We start from the raw sequence: 25308 nt of genomic DNA on the forward strand, positions 1-25308 counted from the left end.
TGTCACCAGCCTTTTTCTTTTTTTTTTTTTTTACCGAACAACTTCTCACTACAAGAAGGAAGCAAGAGCTCAGCCTTCCTTCATCTTTCCTTTACTTTCTTGCTCTCTCAAGTGCGATCAGTCATACTTGGTTGATTTTTGCTACAAGGAATGTAGGAGAGGGATTCACCTGTAGCTGCATCAGAATGTCTACACCAGATTAAATAATTTGAAACTTTAGGTAAATTATTTTCTCTAATGAAAATTAAAATAATTACAGATAAATCTGGATTGCTTTCTAGACTGAGTTTATCCGATTAGTGCAACACAGTGAAATGCAAAATCATGCATGAGGGAATAAAGAATGTGACTCCTACTTAGAAAATTGGAGGCTATAAAATAGCTAAGAGCAGCTTTAGGATCTGGCTGAATATGAATACTTGGTGTGATTTAGTGAATAAGAGTCATCTTAAACTGTGAATATGCACCCATAAAGCCATGTAGATTTTAAAAAAAGAAATAAGAAGCATGATCTATTTTGCAAATAAAAGTGACACTAAGGGTCAGTAGGAGCAGTACAGTAGCTGAATACCTGCACATACACACAAACTCCTGTGGGCTGAAATTCTTTGTGAGAGTAAGCCACTATTATAATTTACATTATGGTGATGCAGAACAATAAAAAATTTCTGTCTGCATGTCTTTTTAGGGCACTATTCAAACACGGGACAGTGTCTTAACATAAGAAACACTGGATGAATTGAGTTTAACATGCTGTGCAGCCGTTAGACAAGACTGCAGTGACTTCTCCAGGCATTGCAAGTCTATTAATCTAAAGCAACAGGTAGGAGCTATGCCCCTTTTTATCACTTCAAATTTGCAAAATCCTTGATCTTAAAAAAGTAAGGTGATATGTTTTCTGAATACATCTGCAGTTCAAATGGAAAATATTAGCTGCTTGGGTGGTGAGATATGGGGTAACAATAGCATTCCGCCACAGAAAACAAGAAAGAACATAAGATAAAGGTTTTAAAATCCACATTAACATTTGCCTGCATCATGAACTAGCTGCCATTTCCTGACCTAACTTCAAGGCAGCCATTGTTTGTTATTGCCTGAATTGATTGTTGATATAAAAGAAAATCCAGATAATCCTATAGCAATCTTTAAATACGCTCGGTATAAGAGAATAGTCTGGCAACAAGTAAGGCCGTGTGCAACCATGCCAAGCCAGTTCAGCTGAAAGAAAACATTTATTCCACTCCTACAATCTCTCCAGTCTGCTGCACTGCATTCAAGAAGGCCCTTTCTACAAATCTTAATTTAAAAAAAGGCCTTCCTTTTCTGTGGCAGCATTTGAGGTTTTAAATAAAAGCGTACATTGCAAAATAACTCAATTTCACCGAGAAAGAGAGAGAAAACCCTTAACAGCTTGAGTACTCAACTGGGATTGTTCTCTGTATACGAAAGCTGCCACACTTGCCTCCCACGTGTAGCAAGAAGATGGCGTCCTACAGCAAGGGTGACTTATGAAAGAGTGAGACCTCAGCTTTGTGTCTTCTCAGAGTTCCTTGGAACTGTAAAACCCGTATTATGAAAATTTGTAACAGACAGTGATGAATCTGGCACTTAAGCACGGGAAAAGCACAGGAACCCCAGTATGCCCCTTGGGCTAACATTTCTAACTGCCTGTGAACCTTCCTGTGAAGCATCCCATTCAGGCCTCTAAGTCCTCGTTCACTAACTAAGACCTGTCCTTCTGAGGGGTCACGCCCTCACATTTGTCCCAATAAATTTTTTGGCTTGTAGTCTTTGAGTTCATATTTATGTCCCTTAGCTGTGAAAGCATGGAAGAGAAAAAAAGAAAAGGTGATTTTCATTGAAAGAGAGGCAATGCCTCGGAGTGGAGGTAGGGGCCTAAAAGCCTGCCTTACTACCACTCTAGTAGCTGGTCCAATAAATGGTGAAATTGATTCCCAGAACCTGGAGACTCTTTATTGCAGCCTAGTATATGTATTGATTCAGTATATTTAATCAGTATTACTGAATTTCTGTATGAACTGTTGCATTCTGCCTGAAAAAATTGAGACTACTTGATGAAATCTCTTTTTTTCTCCCCATCAAAACAAAGCAATAGTTTCTTTTCCTTTCTCAGGACAATGCCTGATTAGTTTTTTTCCCTCTGGGTACTTTTTTCATGCTAATCTCTATGAAAAGACACATGAAGCACTTTACTGCGCTGATCCTTAGAATGGCTGTGAGCCAGGTTAACAACAGACAACATCTCATAAAGATATAAGTAGGTAATGGGATTTATTTTGGCAAGACAGCAACATTTTTAAAGCACGTGACCTGTGGGAATGTAGTGGTATCACTGAGGGAGGCATCAAATAGACGCAAACATCTTTACTGAATGCAACAATTAGGTTTACTCCTTTATCGCAGGAATTGCTGTTCTGTTCCATTTCTGAATCTAAACACAGATATTCAATTCATAGCTTTTCGGCTAAACACAGCTGGCCAGATCGTCTTGTAACTCAGGCATATCTGATCTGTACTCTGCTCTGTCTGTTACCAGGCTGGAACGCTAAAGCTCAGTGAAAGGAGCATTGATAGCACTGCCGGTGGACAGCAAAGATGTTGAGCAGAAAACAAAAGGAAAAGTATGTTGGAAGGGCAGAGGCTTCCTTGCCATATCACAGCAGGCTAAGTGTGAAAAAGGGAAAGAAAAGGAAGTATTGCATGGAACTAAGCAGCCAGGATATTTGCAAAATAAGTAATAAGTCTGATATTGCTAGGATGTCTGATTTAAAATATGGTATTAGCAGACAACGCTGCCTTCTCATGACTCAATTCAATCTCCTGATTAGGTGCATCATAATGCAAAGCTGGTTAGGACAATATTAGTAATTTACTACATGTTTGGTAATTTATTGGTTGCCATTAGTTTTCATAAGAATAACATTGTTTCCTTCCACTGAGAGTCTCACAAACTTTCAACATGAACAAGGTATGTGCTCATATTAGTATTTGCTGTTGACATATTCTACGTAACAAGCTTTTTGTTCCATATCAGATCTTATTTTTTCTTGTACATAAGAAAAATCAGTGTAGTGAATTCTGAAATACACTTCACCGAACCCCACACTGTAGATGACAAAGACCACAAGAGGACAGTAAACAAGCTTTCCTTCTACTGGTAATTTTATAATTGTTTTATCCTGTATATGCAAAACATTTAAACTATTTTAACAATATGAAAACAGAATAATGCAGAAGTTTTGAGAAAATTAGTGATATATACCCAGCGTTTCATACATTGTTCTAGTTTCCAAACTAAAGCCATGGAACGGTCACAACGTGCCTGAAAATCATAATGCAAAAATTACTGATCTGATAAACACTACAGGAAAAAAAGCACGAAACTAGTAGGGGATTAAAAAGAAAACATAAGGAAAAATATTTTAGAACATATAATGACATAAACAATGGCAGCAAAATATTATTTTACAAAACCAAGTTACTGAGTATGGGAGGTCATTCCCTAAAAAGACAACTTTCATCATACTGTGGCCAAATGATTCTTAACTGTAATCAACCAAAAGGAATACAGTCAATTTACTCGGTTTATTTCAAATGCAACTGGATCTTTCTCAAAATATATCAGTATCAGCCCAAGAGTTTTATTGTAAATGTCTAAACTTTGTGGTTTGTTGTTTTTAAAACTGTTAGCAAAATTCTTGGCAATTAACTGTGTTGAACCCTGGCTGTTGTCTTGTTTGGACTAACACAAAGTTATTTACTGAAACAAAACCTTCTCTTCAAGTCTCTGCCTGTTTTAGTCTCATGGTAACAAAAAAGAAAAGAAAAGAAAAAAAGAAAAAAAAGTTGTTGAAATGTAAATATTTGAGTATTATTAGATTAGGCTTAGGAATTTAGGAACTGACTATGTCTGTTAAAAGAAGCATGCATTACCCATTTAAGTACTAGAAAAATGTATGCCAGTACTTTGCCAAACTAATTTTATCAGAATTTGGAGAAAAAAAAATAATCTGATTGCCCTAAAATTCATATAGGATAGTGATTGAATACTACTCATCAACATTTTGGAAGAGCAACAGGATATTTCAGCAGCCTGCTGGAAAATACATAAATGAACCTATTGCAGTTCAGCTTTTCTAGATCTGCCTTATGCAATACTCAAAGCCAAACTATGGTGAAGGACAGTCAACTGCAACCTGAAAACAATTCTTAATTCTGCTTCTTAGAGTACATCTCTAACTTCTGCATTTCACTGTAAGGCAACTTAAGAATTACATTAATTGCAATGATATTGCATCGCAGAATGCTTTACTGTATGAAGTCGTCAAGAAACAGATGAATCTCAGGTGGATCTAACAAAGGAACCAACCCAGTGCCTGAGAGATCTTAACACCTCACCAAAGGATGAGAGTAACTCATCATGTGTTCAGCAGTAACTCATATCCTGTGATGGAGAAACAAGATGAGGTAAATAAGAAGATCTCTTTTGCATGGAAGAGTCATTTTGAGCTGAGATTACATGAACCTGGATATCCATTTGTGAAATGATGTGACTAAAGAATGAATGTAGAATCAAGTGCGTTGGAAGGCAAGTCATACTGGATCTATTTGAGGACGTGAGGAAGTGAAGAAACTGTGCAATAAAAGGCTGTATGTATTATGACATTCCCATAAAAAATGCAAAAAAAAATGGTCAGCAGTAAGAGTTTTCAAATATGCATTTGTGCTAAGAAATAAGGCTATTTTTAAATATCCTGTCTATGTGTATTTTTTTTCCCCACCCAGAAGAGAGAAGTAAATAGATACTTTAATACTATGTGTCACAATATCAAGAACGTACTGAATCTACATGATTCATTAGCTCATTGCTTAGTTCTCAGAAATGGAGTCTTGCTCATGACAAACCTGTATAAGATAAGTAATATGGATCTTTGATAAAAGCCGACACATTGGAATCTTCAGCAAATAATCTAAACAATACACATATTGAGAAGAAATCACTTGGAATTTACTTGGAAATGTGGCCCGTTTTATTTTAACTGAAAAGCATTCATTATACAGTGCAAACAGTTCTTTGGTAAATTTACTGATTAAAATAAAAACAACAAAGACTTTGTTTTAGGTAACATTAAAAAAGAAAATAAATATGTAAAATTTGCAACATGTTACAGCAATATTCTCACAGTGGATACTGAGGAAATGGTCATTTAGCCATTGGCCACTGTTTCAGAAATGTTAAGATCAATGCTGATTCTGCAGACACTGCAATAAAACTGAATTAGTACAATCCATGACTGACTACATTTTAAACTGTGGATAAAGACCTGTTTTTCCTGAATGGTTTATAATTGGATGGCAGAAAATAACTCAATATTAGACTTGTTTAAGCATATCCAGACTCCTAAGCCCATTTTATATACCATATGAATAAACAGTGAACAACAAAGAAAGCCTCCCACTTTACTCTGGAGGCTGGAGAAAAGGAACAATCAGATATAAGGTACTATTTTATAATGTATAAATGGAAACTCTCTTCTCCTATAAGCGGAAATCTTGAGAAAGTTTATTTAATATAAAATTGGAAGAAAAGAATGCAAGTAGTAACCAGCTGGATGTATTACTGCCTTATTTAACTGTTTAGACAGTTAAATTATATTTGGTTTAGCTCCGCAATCCTTCCTCTTTGAGGAATTCCTGCTATAGGTCAATGGGAGTTCCATCTGAGTTGGAATTACAGGACGAGACATGTGGTTTGGACTCTCAACAAAAGTCAACAAAATACCAGAGTATCAAAGAAATACAGGAATGACAACTTCTAGGAACCATATGATACTCAAACATGCTCGCCACACAATTTCTAAAAGTATTAACATAGAAAATTACATAAGTCAAAACATTGTATATAAAATCAATTAAAATATTCTTAAAAATATAAATTCTAGTTCCATGTGTACCTTTACCACACACCTTTAACACACCACTCACATGTACGTATTGCTCCTACCATAGTATGAAATGAGTTTCTGTAGTAAGCTTTAAAGATACACCAAAGTTTGAATGTGTGTCACGGTATCAGTTTATCAAATTAAAAATTATTAATGTTAGTAATCAGAGAAATTATGTGCCAAAATATTATAGTGGAACTCATATTGCTGTGCTAGGTTAGTTATTAGACAGGTATTTGATCTACCATGCAATAATTAAGTATTCAGTCTGTTTGCATAATCTGAAACGTTAAAGATGAGAATGTTTAATTTTGTGCAGATTTCTTTGATACTCAAATCTCTGTTCCCTAAATTTGAACAACAAACTCAGAAGTCAGTGAACTATATAACTAAAGAAGAGCTCTGGTTCTAGTTAGTCCTGACTTAGGACTTAAGGACAGAACCATAAATTCTAACGTATTAAGTATTCAGGGAGAGAATCAATTCTGAATAAACACAAAAAAACTGTAAAATGAGGTATGATAGTTGTCCTTCACTGAATATAATATATAATTCCTGGTCAAAAAATATGCAGTTTGTATTCTAAAAAGTACACAACTTTGAAATGCTAGTGTAGACATATACTCTATAACGTTAAACATTTATTAAATGGGAAATAAAGTCCATTGGCAGACCATTTTAACATGAATGATAAAAATACTGAGGTAAAAATACATATGCATTAGATGAAACTGGAAAAAAACTTAAAAAATCAAATACCTTGTCAGAAAAAGTAGTCAATCCACAATTAATCATGATGCTTGATTTTGATTGTTCTTTTTTTCAACAAACAGTGCCACAATATGATCAGGAACATATGGCTATTGACAATATGCACAATGAATCAGTAGGAATCTTTGTATACAAAATGGCATGTGACATCTTTTCACATTTTCAAAACAGGGCCATACAAATACGTGAGCTGATCGGAGATCAAGAGAAGCGTGCTTTAAAACTGGACTGGATGGTCATGTTACAACAATTTAAAATAAATGAAACAAACAAAAAAAAGTTGCCAAGCAATTACATATGTTTTGACAAAAATGATTATGTTCATTTTAAGATCAAATGCTACTCTGTCATGTATGTTTTCCTAGAATGAGGAACACTGTCAATTACATCTGTAATACACATTCAGTTGCTTTTTCTATCTTCCAATTACAGTTATTTATATTTCCTTACTAATTCTAGCTTTTTTGGTTTGAAAATTTTGATTCATTTTGCTCCTTGAATTAATGAAAGGATGTTGAAAGGTGTCATGTAGTTTTCTTTATTTCCTTGCTGGTCCAGATGCAGAAATGATAGCGTGACTCCAGAGAATTTCCACGCATAGGTGGGTTTGTAGAAACTGGCCCTGTACAGCATTGCTTTGGGCACAGCAACCTTGTGTCTTCCTTTTCCCTGCATTTACTAAATAATAACAAAGAGCTAAATATCAAGTCAGACTGGTACTGAAAAGGGATAGTAAACTTTAAATGTTGCTAATTACAGATAGGAAACAAAGTGTTCATTTTAGACTAAGTCTTAAGCCCAGTCTTTTTGGGTACCTAAAACTACCTGACAGTGTTCTTTTAAAGTAGCACCAGTTTGAGTTTGTCTAACCTGAGAAGTTTAACACACAATTAACTTTGACCTGTTTGCTAATTTCCCTTTTGTTAATTTTTGCATTGTGATTACCTTCATGGGCAGAAAATAAAATGATACATTATGATATACTGTTACAGCACCATTAGAATGTTGTAAATCTTAATTTATTGCTGTTGTTAAGACTGTAGTTACCTGGTTTTGCCATCAGCAGGCATTGATATGATTTGAGCAGTATGCACCCTAAATTCTGAAAAAGCAGATTTATGGCTTCTTTTTATTAATATTTTGTTTTAAACAGACTGGACAGCAATCTCCTTTAACCTTCACAGGTGCTTCGCAGTCAACCGGTGGGCATGATTCTACGAAACAGGTAATCTGACCAACCTGTGTCAGGAAAAAAGGTAACAAAACCACAATATACTTAGCTACATCTTCCAAAAAAGAAATACGTTTTTCATATTATTGAAGAACATGTTCTCATTCATCCTCTCTAAGATCTTGGCTCCACATATTTATTTCAGCATAATCTTATATTGAGAAGGCTCTTTGTATCATATCATCTTTAATGAAGCAGTATACCATTTTATCCAATGTTCAGGCATGAAACTCTGGGATGCCAAGTACTGACATATTTCTTTTACTACCTTTTTTAAAATTTCACTATGATAAAAGAAAATTAAAATCTAACATTAAGTTAGGTGGGCTTTTACTGATTTTTATGCATTTTAGTAGAGTTTTTCAAGAAGTCTCTCACTTGGAATTTAATTTTGCCAGTACAACTACACATCAATAAAAATGGAAATAGAACAGAAGTATATAAAGGCTGGATTGAAAAACAGTATCAAGGGCAGGGATATCTGAACAATGTAATTTTTTTGCGCCAAATAACTAAAGAAAACAATTAGCAAATAATACTCAGAAATTAGCAGGCACAAAACTGGAACTGCTGTTTTAGAAGCAGAACCTAATATAATTTTTATCTTGGAATGGATTTCTACATACTTACTTTGCATTCACACACAGTACAAGGGTCCCTTTTCCAGGTTTCATTGCTGGAATACGATTTACCATTTTCATCAGTGCAATCAGTTTTACTGAGGCGCGATTCAAGTTTTTTTATCTGAAAATATTAAAAGAAGTTAATAACTGAATCAAAGCAAGGTTTTTATTTGTGCAAGGTATTCTGTCTGTTCTCTTATGCTACATAATCCATGATAAACACTTTTCTGGGTTTTTCTTCTCACTACTTAGTTTTCATAATGCTAAATGATTGGAAATAGGTAATATGTATGAAAACAGCTTTTCAAAAGAAAACTAACAGAAGGTACATCTTTTCAACTACTGGAATATACAACTAGAGCATAGAAAGACAGGCAAACTACATGTTGACATATATGGAAAGACAAATCTAAACTTTCAAAAATGTCTGAATGAAAAGAGGTTAAATAAAAATAAAAAAAAACTTAATTAAAAATGTTTCCTTGGATTTTTTACTATCTCTGTTTTCTTCTTAATGATGAAAAAAGGGGTTATATGATTAGTTTATCTTGCTGATTGTGTACTTCTTGGGAACAGTAATTAGGAAGGCACAATTTTAAACAATCCCTCGGTCTTTTTTACATCCAAAAAAGACAGACGAACTGACTGAAATATAATAAGTAATAATTTAACATACCATTTCCATTGTCAAAATAGGAGCATTGAAGATGAGTACAACAATGATTAAATAAGAGCATCAAAGATGGAATCAAGTTACCATGCAAATAAATATATGATTCATAACTATAAATTACATGGAAAAGTTGCTCTGGAGGAACCTAATTATTCTAAGCAAACATTTTGGTCTACTTTGGATTTGTGTTATGTATGATATAAATTTTTAAAACTGAATTCCACTATGGCTGAGTTATCCTGAGGAAAGAGTTTATTTACGCGACATCATAAAAGTCATCTCCAAGTGATCTAGACCTTAACTATGTTTACAGCAGTAGTCTGGCATATTACTTGTTATGAAATCTCCGTTTTAATCATAGTTTTACAGAGATTCTATACATTTCAGATAGGAAAAAGAGATTTTATTAACTCTGCAGACAAATTTTTAGAGAAAGACTAATCCCATGTTTAGTATACAATGGTTACACAAGGTTTCAGGTTCAAAAGTCAAGAGGGTCTAATTGTAGAATATTTCAGTACGATTTCAAAAGAACATCGAAATAAAGAATAATAACACACCATGTTCTGTGTTGTGTTTTGTTTGAGATACTATGTGGTGGTTTTGGCTGCACTGGATGTCTAAATATTAAAAACATAAGAGGAGTGATGTTAGGAAAACATTATAAATTAAATCTTCAATTAGAAACTATCCATAACAGCACCTTACCTGGTTTCTGAGGCTTGAAATAGTTTTTTGCATTTCCAAAACAAATTCTTTGAAGTCATTCACTGCGGGCATGTTTGTATTTGCATTAGATGCTGATGTGGCATTACGAAAATATTTACTCTGTTTCACAGAACTGCAACAAATGAATGCCTTAGTTAGATATTCATCTAACTCATTTTTGTTTGGCTAGATATTTTAGAACACTTAGCAAAAGTGTAAAAGAAGAGCAACCAACAAATGTAGGAACTGTATGAACCACAACAGCACACATGACCCGCTGCTGCTGAAGACAGCCTCAGGTCAGGTAAGCTGTGATTACTGTTAATATCCCTAGCAACAGGGAACAACTTCTACTTTGAAAAATAATGCATGCATTTCATGCAGGGGAACACACAAAGTTGTCATCAGTGACACTGCAGCAGCACCTTAAATTCACTGGGAAATGTCTTGGGCCTCCAATATGAAAGCAGAGAAAAGTGGAAAAGTCTTAAAAAGGATTATTTCTAAACATGAAATTCGCATTCAGATTCATAGCTTCTCCCTCTACATGCTCTATATGCAACACGTGTATTTAAAGAAATATGACTTTAAAAAGGAACAAGTTGGTTTTAATAAATAAACAAGAAGTAATTTTAGATATGAACATATTCATGGGTCCCATTTTTAAATAACATTTGAAATCAGTGCTGATTATTGTACACAAAATCTAGAGTCTTTTATGTGTAGCACATTCCAGCTGATATCTGGTAAGAGATGTACAACACCAAATTGCGTTAATGAATTCAATCTGTTGATGGGAAACAGTTATCAAAGGAACTTTCCATAACTAATAATATATTATTTGGTACTACTTAAGAAAACATGTATTCAAAACCAAGGATAACAGTAATTATTAAGTTACTTATTACATTAAGATGCTTGAATCCATACAAGCATTCCTATTTTGTTAGCGTGTCTTCTCCAGAGCTAAGGGATACCCAAAGAATGAACTGGCAAAGAAATCCTCTCTCAATACAATAGGGCTCATGTTTTATAATCTTTCCACATAAATTAAAACAGCGCTTGTTGGGAGGTGTTCAAGCTACTTAGTTTCCCATAGTTTTTAATCTAAATTAAAGAAAAAGAACTCTAAGCAAACTTGCCAAAATTCAAGTAAACCAGATGCTATTGTATAATAAAAAGTCTAATCTTCCCCACCTGCTCAAGTTATTGAAAATGAGAAGGAAAAAAAAGGAGAAAAAAATCTTCTCGCCATGACTAAAATTTAAATACAACAATGAGCATGAGAACTGATGAGAATATTACAGGACTGAGGTTATTTTAGCTTTATTTATGCTATAAATAAAGTATTGTAAATTTATTATTTTTTTGTCCTACTTAGTAATAGGGCTGTTCTAGATTTTTGAGCCTCATTTCTGAAACTCAGTTACACAGCAAGTTAATGAAAAGAAGCTGCTTCTCAGATATAAGCATTTATTTTTTTCTTGATTTAATTTTTATTTAATTTAACCCTTCTACTGTTTTAGAATAATGGGACTATGATATTTAAAAAGTGCATTGCTGTTCTGTAAATTTAAAAACTTCCAATAGTTTACTTGCAAGACAGACAAAACATCCTTCTTCAAGGATTACTTCAAAGGAACCTTTCTTTTTCTATTGTCTATAAGTAAGCTTATACTTAGCTGCTGTCTTCTCTTGTCTAAAATCCTAAATACCTAAAGGCACTGTTACTTCGGGACAGCTTTCTATCTATTAAGTGAAATATAATGGTGGTGTTTCTTCAATGCTGTAACATTTGCGTGAGTGTTTGAAACTGAGTGGGTAGACTCTGCCTGGTCATCTCAGTCAAGTAGATAATTTTATTCTGAAAAAAACACATGCTATATGGAAAGAGCTATAACTCACAAGACTCTCAAATTCGCTCATCATGAAGGATTTTCACAATAGATGTTTGGTCTGAGCAGAACTCATTTCCCTTCACTAATTCCTCGAAAAGTTTTGGTTCCCTGAAAATTACAGGGATCCTGTGCAGTTGATTATTTGTGACTGACATTGTAATTTACTTCCTTGATAAAGTATTTTGAGGATTAGGGAGTTACAAACAACATTGTCCATAGCACTCCTGTTCTCCATTCCTGCTCTGAGTATTTTGGTACTAAAAGCAATCCTTACCATTGTCACAAATTTTTATGCTAGTGTTATCAACACTTGGTTTCCTCCTATTTCTACTGGAGGACCTGGCAGCTCCAAGGAGGAAAGGAAATAATTTAGTTTGGTTACTGCAGGCACAGCAGGAATGTGGGATTCTAAATTCCCCAAATCATGCTTCATTACTGAGTTTTTCCACAAAAAGCACAGGAAGAACAAAAGCACTATACTGTGTCACTCACAAAGGGTCTTACACAAATTTGAGCTTGAAAAAAAGTGGTTTACTGTTAGCAGATATGCCGAGGTGTCAGAATGAAATACATCAATCATAACCTTGAAAACGCAGACACTGGAAAAAAAGTGGTATGCACTTACAAAGAAATCATTCAGTTTCGAAAACAAATGCTTTTTCATATTTCTTTAAAAAAAATTTAAAAAATCTCACCTTACTGTTTTGGACATTTTCATTTTCTTCAAGGGCTTGTCCTCCTGAAAGCTGTAATCAAGAGAACGTCTTCCCCGAAAGTGATACGAAAATGCATTAAACTGTCCTCTAGTTCTACAATCTGAAATTAGATGAGAAATTGCACATTATGAACTATAGTCTAATTCATCAGTTACAATATCAATAAGGTTTTGCAGTATCTTCTGAATTGGCAAAGGCAATTCATACATTCAGCCTGATCCCTCTGGAATCAGTTTGATGGCAGCTGAATATGTCTCAGCGCTACAACATTCAAGCCAGCTGGATGCAGAGAATTTGATTATTCACAGACCAGCTTTTTGGTATGAAACAAAGGAATAAAGATTATTTTCACAAATATCAGTGCTTCTTTGACTATTCTTTTCATTTCTGAAATTTCCACTCTCTTGGCTTTTAACTATTTTCTGCTTTTGGAATGGGGTAGTTACATAGGGAGGAAAACAATGATAGAAAAACCAGCCTGTTGCTTCCTCATCTATTCCAGGCATTATTACTTGTTATTTTTGGCATTTGAAATAGAATCTTTAATTAAATCCTGGAGAACATTTGCAGACACACTTTACTGGCTGACCAGCCCTATTTCCAAATTTGAGGGATTTGAAGGTTATCACCAGTACCTTAGACCTTAAGACCCCAAGACCCCCCCGTACAGTGACAACCTCAAGCCTGAGAATAATCATGAAAGAAATCTTCTGCTAAGATTGTAAGAGGACGTCTTCACAGGATGAAGTATGTCTTTCCTTCAGTTCACTTTATTTAGCCTTCCAAACACAGTGAGTACTTGGAAGGAGTCCCATTTAAAAATGAAAAGGAAAACAAAACAAAACAAAACTGGAACAGCACGTTGGAGAGGAGACAATGAGAAAATAGAGGTTTTCTCATTTCTGTTCACAGAAGCTTTAGAACAAGAAAGTTATAATGGGCCAAGCTGCAGTGGGAACCAACAGCATGTTCAACTGTTAGAAGCAGAGAGTCTGCTAAGAAAACAGAAGAGAAAGAGAAATACAGAATCCCATGGACATATCCAAGCTAAGTCTTGTATTAGCAGAAAGAGACACGAAATCAAGCGAATAAGAGACAAAGTCATTTTCCCTAATGTTTCTCGTAACTTGCACCGGAAAAAGATTATTCAGAAAGTCAGTAACATTTTATTAAGCATTTTTCCAGAATTTAACAGTAGCTAGATCGAATACCTAAAGTATTAACACAAATTATTGCACAAATTTCAAGTCAAGAAAAGAGCCTCAAAACACTGTTGAAGTGAGCAGCTTGAGAAACAAACGTAAAGTTGCTCTGTGATTATACAAAAGTAAGTAACTTGGACTACTTTTAATTTTATTGGACTTTTACTTAAATTAGATTATACAATTGCCCTGTTAAGAAAAACTTAGCTTGTCCATGCTTAATATCAATTAAGATAGGAAAAAAAAGACTGACAAAAAAAAAGGGACTGACTGATTTTCAGTTCAAAACCAATACCTACACATAATTCTTGAACACAATTTATCCACACAATTCTCCTTCCCTTTTCTTTCCTTGCAGCTTGTCCATTCTTGAGTAAATTTATTACCTTCCTCCTATAATAACAGCACCATCAAAGAACTATATGATATTTACTGCCAACATATTGTTCATTCTTCTTGTGTGTTCTGCTGTTTCTCACACAATCTGCTTGCTGCTTGCTCAGAAACTAAGCTTTCAGACAGGAGCAGGCCACTGTGTCGGTAAGATGCCTGGATGAAGGCATTTTTGATCACCCTTAGACACTTCTAGATTTAGTATGGTGAGAAAAGGGGTCATACTCTAAAGGGCCGCTGGAGAAAGAACTAGTTTTGTCTAGAGGAATTTTTTTTCTTAAAGCAATCTGTTGCTTAAAGTTTTCCCGAGTGTCACAGAAATTTTACTTTCTCTTGGAAGTAATTTATGAAAGGTTTCTGCTATCCTCCTTTGTTTAATAGCAGCTAAAGTAATCTCACATAATAAAGATATTGTTTTTTGGTACAACAACACAATGGCCCATTGTTTTTTATTCCTAGGCTGGTTTTCAGAAACAAAGGTCTGAAATCCTGGGAAAGTTTTATCACCTAAGACTGGTAAATATGAGAACCATATGTTCCATGGCAGCTTCAAGTACACAGACTTGACATTTCTGTAGTTTTTAAAGACTCAAATATCTCAACTTGCCAGATGAACAACTCTTGTTCTTGGTTTCAGTATCAATGCAAGGAAGATGATTGTCACTGCTGAGAGGTGTAGGACAGATAGCTCTACTCTAGCTTTCAGAAGGCCTAAACCACGGAGTTTATATCTTCTTTTAAATGAAGAATAGCTTAGCAGTTACATTAAATGAGAAAAATTAGCCTAAACTTCTGCTTTTTTCAGCCTATCTAAAATTTCCCCAAATTAGGTATACCCAGTCCAATTCATTTTCTGCACATTTTCTGAATGTTTAAGAGCAATGTAATAATTCCTTTTCTCTATGGACATTTTCTTCCAGAAGCTAGGTATTGTTACACACAAGTGTCAAGATAATCCATTTGAATACTGAAGCAGTGTTCACGTCTTCCGAAAATCCCCTATTTCCCATGAGGTTTTAAAAGTGCACCTCTAATGTAAATTGCACAGAAAAAAAATCTGACATTTAGAAGTATGGAACACTCTTAATTCCCAGTCAATCACCTCTCAAAATCTGGGTCAAGGAGAATTAATCTAACAGTAGATTAAACCGAAACAACTTGAGAGACTAAGGGAATGTGAAGAAAAGCACTTATAATGTAACTACTGCTTCTATTTGATTATACATCAGTTTTCTGTGCATCTATACCAATGCACGCAGTATGCGCAACAAACAGGGGGAGCCTGAAGCCATGATGCACCAGGGAAACTACGACATAGTGGCTATCACAGAAACGTGGTGGGATGCCTCACACGACTGGAGTGCCACAATCGATGGCTGCAAGTTCTTCAGGAGGGACAGACAGGAAAGGAGAGGCGGAGGAGTGGCCCTGTATGTTAGAGAATGCTGTGAGAGCTCGGAAATCAAGTATAGTGATGATGGGGTGGAGAGTGTTTGGATTAGGTTAAGGGCCGATAAAGCTGATATTGCTGTGGGAGTCTGCTATAGACCTCCCAACCAAAGCAGTGAGGCGGATGAAGCTTTCTATAAGCAGCTGGGGGAAATCTCGCGGTCACTTGCCGTTGTTCTTGTGGGGGACTTTAACCTCCCAGATATCTGCTGGGAATACAACACAGCAGAGAGGGAACAATCCAGGAGGTTCCTGGAATGTGTGGAAGATAACTTCCTCATGCAGCTGGTATGTGAGCCGACAAGGGAAGGTGCCCTCCTGGACCTGCTTCTTGTGAACAGGAAGAACTTGTAGGGGAAGTAAAGGTTGGTGGCCGTCTAGGGCACAGTGATCATGAGATGGTCGAATTTCTGATTCTTGGCGAAACAAGCAAAGGGGTTAGTAAAACTGCCACCTTAGACTTCCAGAGGGCAAACTTTGACCTGTTCAGAAGACTGCTGGACAAAATCCCTTGGGAGGCTGCCCTGAAGGATACAGGAGCCCAGGAAGGCTGGACATACTTCAAGAGAGAAGTCTTAAAGGCACAGGAGGAGGCTTCCCCATGTGCCGAAAAACAAGTAGGCAGGGAAGACCGGCCTGGCTAAATAGGGACCTTTGGCTGGACCTCAAGAACAAAAGGAGAGTCTATGACCTCTGGAAGAGGGGGCAGGTCTCTCATGAAGACTGTAAGGATATAGCGAAGCTGTGCAGGGAGAAAATTAGGAGAGCCAAAGCGCAGCTAGAGCTCAACCTAGCTACAGCTGTTAAGGATAACAAAAAATGTTTCTATAAATTCATTAACAACAAAAGGAGGATTAGGGAAAATCTCCCTCCCTTACTGGATGCAGAGGGAAACATAGTCACAAAGGATGAGGAAAAGGCTGAGGTGCTCAATGCCTGCTTCGCCTCAGACTTTAGCAGTGGAACAAGCTGTTCCCTGGGCACCCAGCCTCGTGAGCTAGGAGACAGGGAGGGGAAGCTGAATGAGGTCATCACAATTAAAGAGGAAGTGATCAGTGACCTGCTATGCCACTTGGATGCGCACAAGTCTATGGGACCGGATGGTTACATCCAAGAGTGCTGAAAGAGTTGGCAGACGTGCTTGCCAAGCAACTTTCCCTTATCTACCTGAAGTCATGGCTAACTGGGGAGGTCCCAATGGACTGGAGGGTAGCAAATGTAGCACCCATCTACAAAAAAGGCAGAAAGGAGGATCCAGGAAACTATAGGCCTGTCAGTCTGACCTCGGTAGCAGGGAAGGTCATGGAGCAGATCATCTTGAGTGCCATTACAAGTCATATAATGGACAAGGAGGGGATCAGGCCTAGTCAGCGTGGGTTTAGGAAAGGCAGGTCCTGCCTGACGAACCTGATCTCCTTCTATGACAAGATCACCTGATCATTGGATGAGGGAAAGGCTGTGGATATTGTCTTCCTAGACTTTCGAAAAGCATTTGACACTGTCCCCCATAGAATTCTCATGGAAAAACTGGCAGCTCATGGCCTGGATGAGCATACGATCTGCTGGATCGAGCACTGGCTGGATGGGCGGTCCCAAAGAGTGGTGGCCAGTGGAGTTAAATCCAGCTGGCAGCTGGTCACATGTGGTGTCCCTCAGGGCTCAGTGTTGGGACCATTTCTGTTTAACATCTTTATTGATGACCTTGATAAGGACATAGAGTGTATCATCAGCAAGTTTGCAGATGACACGAAGCTAAGCGGGAGTGTTGATCTGCATGAGGATAGGGAGGCTCTACAGAGAGACTTGGATAGATTGGACCGATGGGCCAACGCTAATGGTATGAGCTTCAACAAGGCCAAGTGCTGGGTCCTGCACTTGGGCCACAACAACCCCATGCATCACTACAGGCTTGGGGAAGTGTGGCTGGAGAGCTGCCTGGCAGAAGAGGACCTGGGGGTTCTAATTGACAAGCGGCTGAATACGAGCCAGCAGTGTGCCCAGGTGGCCAAGAAAGCCAGTGCCATCCTGGCTTGTATTAGAAATAGTGTGACCAGCAGAAGGAGGGAGGTGATTGTCCCCCTGTACTCAGCACTGGTGAGGCCACACCTTGAGTATGGTGTCCAGTTCTGGGCACCTCAATACAAGAGAGATATCGAGGTGCTGGAGCAAGGGCAGAGGAGGGCAACGAAGCTGGTGAAGGGCCTGGAGAAGAAATCTTATGAGGAGCGATTGAAGGAGCTGGGACTGTTTAGTTTGAGGAAGAGGAGGCTGAGGGGAGACCTCATCACTCTCTACAACTACTTGAAAGGACACTGTAGAGAGGTTGGTGCTGGTCTCTTCTCACAGGTAATTAGCGATAGAACAAGAGGGAATGGGTTCAAGCTGCAGCAGGGTAGGTTTAGGCTGGACATTAGGAAAAAATTCTTCACAGAAAGAGTGGTCAGACACTGGAATAGGCTGCCCAGGGAGGTGGTGGGAGTCACCATCCCTGAATGTGTTTAAGAGTCGTTTAGATGTGGTGTTAGGGGAGATGGTGTAAGGGAGAACATTGTAGCGTGGAGTTGATGGTTGGACTTGATGATCCCAAGGGTCTTTTCCAACCTAAATGATTCTATGATTCTGAGATTTAACTTAGTGAATTAAGTTGTTGCTGTTACTGTAAGCATTTGTATGTATCTAAGAACTAGTTGTGCCAGTGCGAGCAGTAAAAGGGAAGAGAAACACTGAAAATGTCTGAAATGCCAGAATATTTGAGTAGATGTTTTGACAAAGCAGCTACTTAAAAATTACACAACATAGGAAAAAGACTTTGCACCTCAAATGAAGTCCTAACTCAAAATAGCTGGTTTTGTTATTGCTAATAAGGTCACATCCCTTCACATCACACTGCACCTCTTTATTTCTTCTGTTGAATAGGACTTTCTAACAAATGATAAATCAAATAGCAGCAAAAAATGTAATATGTTGGTGTAAAATCTGCAGTAATCTGCTCAGATTGGAACATATGTATTTTGCATAAACATTATTATAAACATCTCAACAAAAATAATGGTATAGAAGGTCGAAGTGACAACTCAGGCTATTATCTGCCAGCTAACATACTTTGGAATTCTAGTAATAAAGATGTTTTCTGTAGTTGACATTGAAGCTCACAGACTGATGCCACCAAAACTAGAAGGCCCAGACATCACTGGGAAAGCAATTATCCATATAATTTACAGAACATGAGTATATAAATTGTTCGTATATGGCTAATTATAGCCTAAAGACATTTAAAAACATATCATGTCTTTGTGATCTGAGTAGGTTTTGGATGGAGTGTAGGAAGATAAAGGAGAACCATTAGGTTCTTGACACCAAACCGAAGAAAATCCAGTCTCCCCAGCAGAAAAATTAAGCAGGACTAGTTAAAAAGTTTTGCAGATCAAAACCCATGCATCTTTGGAAAATAAATATCAAAATCAGTGAGAAAAAACAATTTCAGACAGACTGAAAATCCAGAGGAATTTGGAAATTTGAAAAGTAAGGACACCAAGAACTGACCTGTCCATTAGACTGTGAAGGTATCAGTGTCTTAGAAAGGCAGTAACGGTCCACAGGGAAGAAGCAAAGGCTCCAAATGCCTAGTTTTGCAGAAATCACAGAGACGCCTCCATTAGGACGCTTTCCTACCCATGTCTCCCTTACAGTCAATGGACATTAATACAGGAAGAGATTGCAGCCTGAATTGTCTTCTAGAGGCATCTCTTTCTCTACTGCCAGCAGTGGGATTTCAACAGTCTGGGATCTTAGATTTGGGAACTCATTAACACAATGAATGACAGCTTACTGCTTTTCACTAGGGATGGCAGCTATGGGCCGAGACCCCTCGTAGCAAAGACAAAGCAATGTCATAATAAGGTCTCCTTATTATAAGTTTATGAATTAGAGAATACTTGAAAAAGATAAAATATTCTTGGTTTGGGTGAAATATAAATAAAAATTATTCTCTCATTAAAACCGTTAATCATGCAGAAATGATGGACTATATTAAATACACTTCTATTCAAATAAAAAGGGATGTAATCCTTAAAATGGAATTTTTATTTTAGTAGCCTGGCATAGTCTGAATTGTTATTGAGCTCATAGACACTGTCTTCAAATGTAAATGTAAAATGATACATTTGAATGTAGAAAACAAAAATAAATATTACATGACAGAACGACACCAAAAGATCCATGTAAAGAGAAAACATGTTCAGGCACAAATTGCATCATTTTGGTATTTTGAAGAGTTTCCATTGTCACAATAGATCTTGCAGCCTCACACTGAGAAGACTGTTAACATTTTTAAATGTTAGTCTTCCACAGCATTAGCGCTTAGCCCAGCGTTGCTTAGTATTTTCATTGAAGATGAAAGGGCATAATAAGAAGTGCATAAGATATGGTACTAGAAGTAGAAGCCAGACGATTTTTAACTTAGAATAAAGCACAATCAATTGTTAAAACAAATAGTTGATGGCTTCCTAGGAGCAATGCTTAAATCAAAGAGGTCAGTACAGAAGCAACAGATAGCATAGCTGTTGGTCTGGTCTTAAAATGCAGGAATTCATAAATATAGATCTGTTCTACTGGAAGACCATGTATAAATGCACTCTGATTAAGAATATGTCTCAACTCTTCTAATAAAATTCAGTGGGATTTAAACATGTTTAATTATAATTTGTATAAGGCTGTTTATCTGAATTGAATAAAAAAGAACAATATCTGATAGAGGAGATACATTGGTTGTTAACTGAGAAACAGTTGAGAAAAACCGTCTTCCTATATCAGTTTACACTTACGAGGCTGATTTGCATCTTGTCTGAATCACTTTCTCCTGGATCATTGTTTGACATAAAACAAAAGGCTAAAGAATTTTTTCATTTAAAATTACCAAAAAAATAAAAGTCGTCTTTTTTTGCAATAGAGAGCCTGAAAAAAGCACTAGAAGTTTCTTGTTTGGGAAATCTGAAGCTTGGATGCTCTTTGCTCAACTGAAATGCTGCAGTAAATTCCTCACCCTCTCTGACAAGACAAAAAAAGGCAAAAAGTGAAGGAAATCAGAAGAAAAACTTGTGTACCTCAGTGGAACGCCTTCTTTTTCCCACCATAAACTGTTGTATAATTCTTTAGCTGAAATCTAAAGGTAATCTGGTATTGTTATTATAAAAAGGAATAATTCTCTGCTTTATGAGAAATAAATACAAGCTTTACTCAAGAAATCTAAGAAGTAGGTTTTTGTAACTAAGAAGCTTTTCTGTTCTTCATATGGAAAAGTATTTTGACTTGAACAAAACAGGAAGGATAACAAAAACAGATGTGTTTTTTAACCAACCTGAAAGAGCTGAATGTATGGGTCACTTATTAAACGCACGTAAGGTGCAATGAACAATACTCTGTATTCTAAATTTTAATTTAGGATAACTTCAATTATAAAATAATCAGAAGTATTTTAAATGTGGAGAATGGTTTAATTTTTATTTTAAATAAACAATAATAAGTTCAAAGAAACAAAAACCCAGAATGTATTTAACTTAAAGTAAATGCTGTTCCTGAGTGTATGCTGTGTATGCCTCCCACCTCAGAGTAGTGGTGAGTCCCAAGTGCTGCAGAATGAAAGAAATTTTTTTTAATTGTTTAAACCTGGATTCCCACAGAAAATGTCACACCCGTTCATCCAAGAAGGAAAGCAGTTCAATACATGGTTTTTACTTCATTAACCTCTGCATAGACTTCAAAACAGTTTGGAAGAAGCTGATACAGACAGGCAATTTTTTAAAGAACGTTAGTTATTTACTCTTTCTTTTGCTTGGCAGTTGTCTAACTGCACTGCATCCAGTAGTACTCTCTGGTAGCAACATTCTTGAATTAAAATACAAGCTAGGCTGTTGAATGGCTGAATACTCTAAAGACTTTCCAAAGATAACATCTGCTCTAGAAGGCTCAGTGATAACATAACATTTAGAGAATCAACACATAATTTCTCAGAACAGCTTTGCAATTTTTCCAAATCAATATAATTAATGTATTTCTGAAACTGTCTGCCAAGCTTCACAAACCATGGCAAAGTGAACTTACCCTGAACTGGTAGAATATGATTTATTTGCTTATGGTAAAGCATTTGAAGAGTGATAATTGATTTTCTCTCAATGCTTCTAGCATATGTCAGGGTTATTTGAAGAGACTCTGGAAGACTTTGGATTATAATTACAATCCAACAACCATATCTAGAGTTTTATAAGCTATTATCATCTATTTGGGAATGGTAAACCTGGTAAGTGTTGTCTAAAAAATCTGAATAACCTTAAAAAAAAATCCTGGTAAAAATTAGAGTAAGACCTGAAATGACATCTGGGGGAAATTGTGCAATATTTCATTGAAATCTAAAGTATTTATTTCTCCTAGTCTCATACAGATAACTGGCATTTTGAACATTCTCAAGTCCTCCAAGAAAGAACTTTCTTAGTCAGTGATTTATTATTTAAAGAGTTGTTTACTGGACAAGACAATACAGTAGTCAGTTAAAAAGCTAAATTGTGCAATATCTTTGAATAGTAACTCTCTATCTACTTTTTTTTCATTCTTAATGATACCTGAATTTGTTCTCATGGTAAAATCACACTAGTTAGAATCCTTCCTCAGTCTTTACTGTATCTGTACCAGGTTGAAGGGACACCCTCCATCAGTTTACCCTTCACCTACTGCCTTAAATTCTGAGCTATATCACCAAAGGACTCTCCCTCACTGGGGACAATTATATCTTATCAAAAGAGTTAAATGGACACTAGTGGAAGAGTGTGACCTCTCTCAGAAATAAAATCCACTGGTTCTTTATTCATGCATAACTTTTGACAGAATATTGAACAGTCTACTCAGCAGGAGTAAAGTCAAGAGAATCAGCAGTAGAAAAGATGAAGAACTCAGATCCGGCTATCTTTCATCAGCAAATCTACAAGATACTGGTATTGAAAGCTAGGCTTTTACTAGGTAAATTATAAGATTCTAATAATCATCAACTGATAGTACCATTGCCCTCTCTGATAAGAACAAGTTTTTTTACAGTTAGTAATTTGTTTGACAGCAATTTCTAGATAATCAGAGTTCCACATAGAAGTTCCCAAAATTCCTGAATATACTTTTTCAGCCAGGGCACATCATTCAAGTTTTGTCAAAGAAAGTGATAACAACACTGTCAAGGAGATCCCAATAAAGAGAGGTCACTGTCCTCTGAAGTATTTTGTTGTTGATGCTACTGCAAATCGTTCTGCAAATCTCTGTGACCCAGAAGATTCTCTTGGAAAGGGACCTTCTAACTATGTTACAGATACAGTGAAGTCTGATATCACGATGGCTAAGGAGAGGCCATGCAGAAAATCCGTACATGAGACAGAAGCCAACATACAAGCTACCAAGCAACATGGGATTCTCAGTGTCCTGCCCTTCATGCAGCTAAGTAAACCCTTTTTCTGTAGATAGTTTAATTCTGAAGAAACACAAATCACCCATCTGTCCTAACTTTTGAAGGAGATGGCAGTGAACAAGAATATTTATCGACAAAAGAAAACAGGAAAGCAGTTATGTACACCATGCAATGCTCAAGTCTATGCGATGTTTAGAATGTGTCTATTTAATATAAAATATGGAACAATCACTCACTTAACAAGAGTTGTGCTCCAGATTTGAGTTTGTAACATCTCAACGGAAACTGAACAACAATCAAATATCTTCTTAAAATAAAACGAACAGACACTAAAAAAAGCGCACATTAATACGTCTGTATACGGACCTTCACAGCAATCTTGCCACATCCTGAGGTCCAGTTTAGGAATGTCATCACAGCTACTATATCCATGTGGGAATTCAGCCACCTTAAAGACATCATGCTGTACCCTGGTTATGTTGTCACCATTGTCACACAAAACTCTGGCAAGAGATGTCTGCTTGATCTGAGTGAGCTGAGCAGGCGTGAACACACCTGGGTTCTCATACCATAACCTGTAATCTCACAGAAAAGACAAGTTTGTTAGTAAAAAACCCAAAACATGCAGTTTTCCAGAGATATTGCAATACTGTATTCAGAATTTAATTAATTATTCTGTAAATCCTGTTCTCAACTTTACATTGTATCTGAGGGATGTAAGCGCTTGGTGTCACTTCAGGCCTACTTGGTGTCATGCTGACACTCTGGAAGAGCCCAAGTCTCCAGCAAATCCTTTGACTTCTCTTCCAGTCTCATTTCGATGTCTTGGGCATCTTTGGACATCTAAAATGGCACTAGATTACCAAGTTTAAGGTTCTTTTAAAGGTAGAGGCTTAAATTATCAAAGATTTCTTTCTCCAGACAACTTTCCTATAGGTATGAAAAAAATTTTGATAGAATTGCTGAGATTACAAGAATGGTTAATCTATACCTAGGCTTATTATCAAAATAATCTGTTTAATTATTGTTTAATTTACTAAGGAAGTTTTTTTTCTGTAAAAATATTTTAATGGCTACATTAATTCAGGGACTTATTAACATATGCTCAGTTAATTCATTATATTGAAGGAAGAAACACTGTGGTTTTGAATAATTTATTTTTCATACATAAAGGGCTAAAAGCCGGTTACCGACAGAAAATATAAATAATACATTACTATGAAAAGCAAGCCAGCCATAGTAAAGGAAAATATTTTAAGTTACTGTCCAGGATTTGAAAACATTTTACACTATTCTAACATCTAAGATTTGCTCACTGTGGTATCATTTACGTCTCACAAAACTGTAAAGTTATAATTCTATAGCGATACTTTTTTCCACCTGTTTACACCAAAAACAAGTAGGAGGATCTTCAAACTTTATGAAAATCAATAACAATTTTATACTAAACTTAGAAGAATGGTCAACAAATTTCATCTTACATACTTATTGTATCATTTTCATAAGGCACTGAACAGTGGCCATTGAGTTTCCCAGAACTAGGATCAGAAAAACAGATTCTGAAATTTCCCTTGTGACATGAAGTCAGACTCCCTTCAAACATCACTCCTTTTCCCTGCACAGGCACATTTGTTTTGCGTGGTGCTGGCAGCTTTGATCCTCTGCCCTTTGTAAAGGCTTTTCAAAGAAGTGAAAGTTGCTTTCATTATGTCTAATAATATTTTACTATTTGCTGGCATGTTGCTTCAAAACATTTGTATTCTTTGGACAGCAGAATCCCATTTCCTATGTTCTCCTATAGTTTCTAAATGTTTTTTCAGAAAAGAAAAAAAAAAAGAAGAAATGTTTTTGCTGGAAAAATGTAAATGGACAAAAAAAGCAGTATTATTATCCTGTTGTGACACAAATAGGTACTTGTCACCAGCAATCTGGAGCTCATACTGCATATATTTCTCCTTTTACTCCCTCTGCCTCCAAGCGTAAGAGTTTTACGTTTCACAGCTTAATTTTTAAACAGATTTTTATGTAAGAAAGTAGTTTTTTAAAAAAGCATACGAAAAGGCTTGTGTTACTGACTACAGAAATAAAAAAGCCTTTATAGTATCTTAAGTAGCAATGTTATAACTTACATAAAGCAAATAACATTAGATAAAGTCAATCAAATCTGATTTCCAGAATTCTTCCTCTGTTTCCCTTTCACTAGGATGGGACTAATCAGCATAAGTATTTCTACCCCC

General features: G+C 36.3%; 1 protein-coding gene across 2 annotated transcripts in view; it reads right to left on the reverse strand.

Annotated features, from left to right (window-relative positions):
- Window positions 1-3384: 3384 nt before the first annotated feature.
- The window catches only part of PXDN (peroxidasin), a 97249-nt gene continuing 75325 nt past the window's right edge, over window positions 3385-25308 (reverse strand). For both annotated transcript variants that reach the window (XM_063330397.1, XM_063330396.1), the window contains 5 exons: window positions 23438-23646; window positions 12566-12686; window positions 9973-10105; window positions 8599-8712; window positions 3385-7976 (listed from right to left, as the gene is read on the reverse strand). In XM_063330397.1, the coding sequence (XP_063186467.1) occupies window positions 7854-7976; window positions 8599-8712; window positions 9973-10105; window positions 12566-12686; window positions 23438-23646 (700 nt within the window). In that variant the 3' untranslated portion in view covers window positions 3385-7853. The remainder of the gene's footprint in view (window positions 7977-8598; window positions 8713-9972; window positions 10106-12565; window positions 12687-23437; window positions 23647-25308) is intronic.

Source organism: Chroicocephalus ridibundus, chromosome 3, assembly GCF_963924245.1.
Source record: "Chroicocephalus ridibundus chromosome 3, bChrRid1.1, whole genome shotgun sequence".
In the NCBI taxonomy this organism is placed as follows: domain Eukaryota; kingdom Metazoa; phylum Chordata; class Aves; order Charadriiformes; family Laridae; genus Chroicocephalus; species Chroicocephalus ridibundus.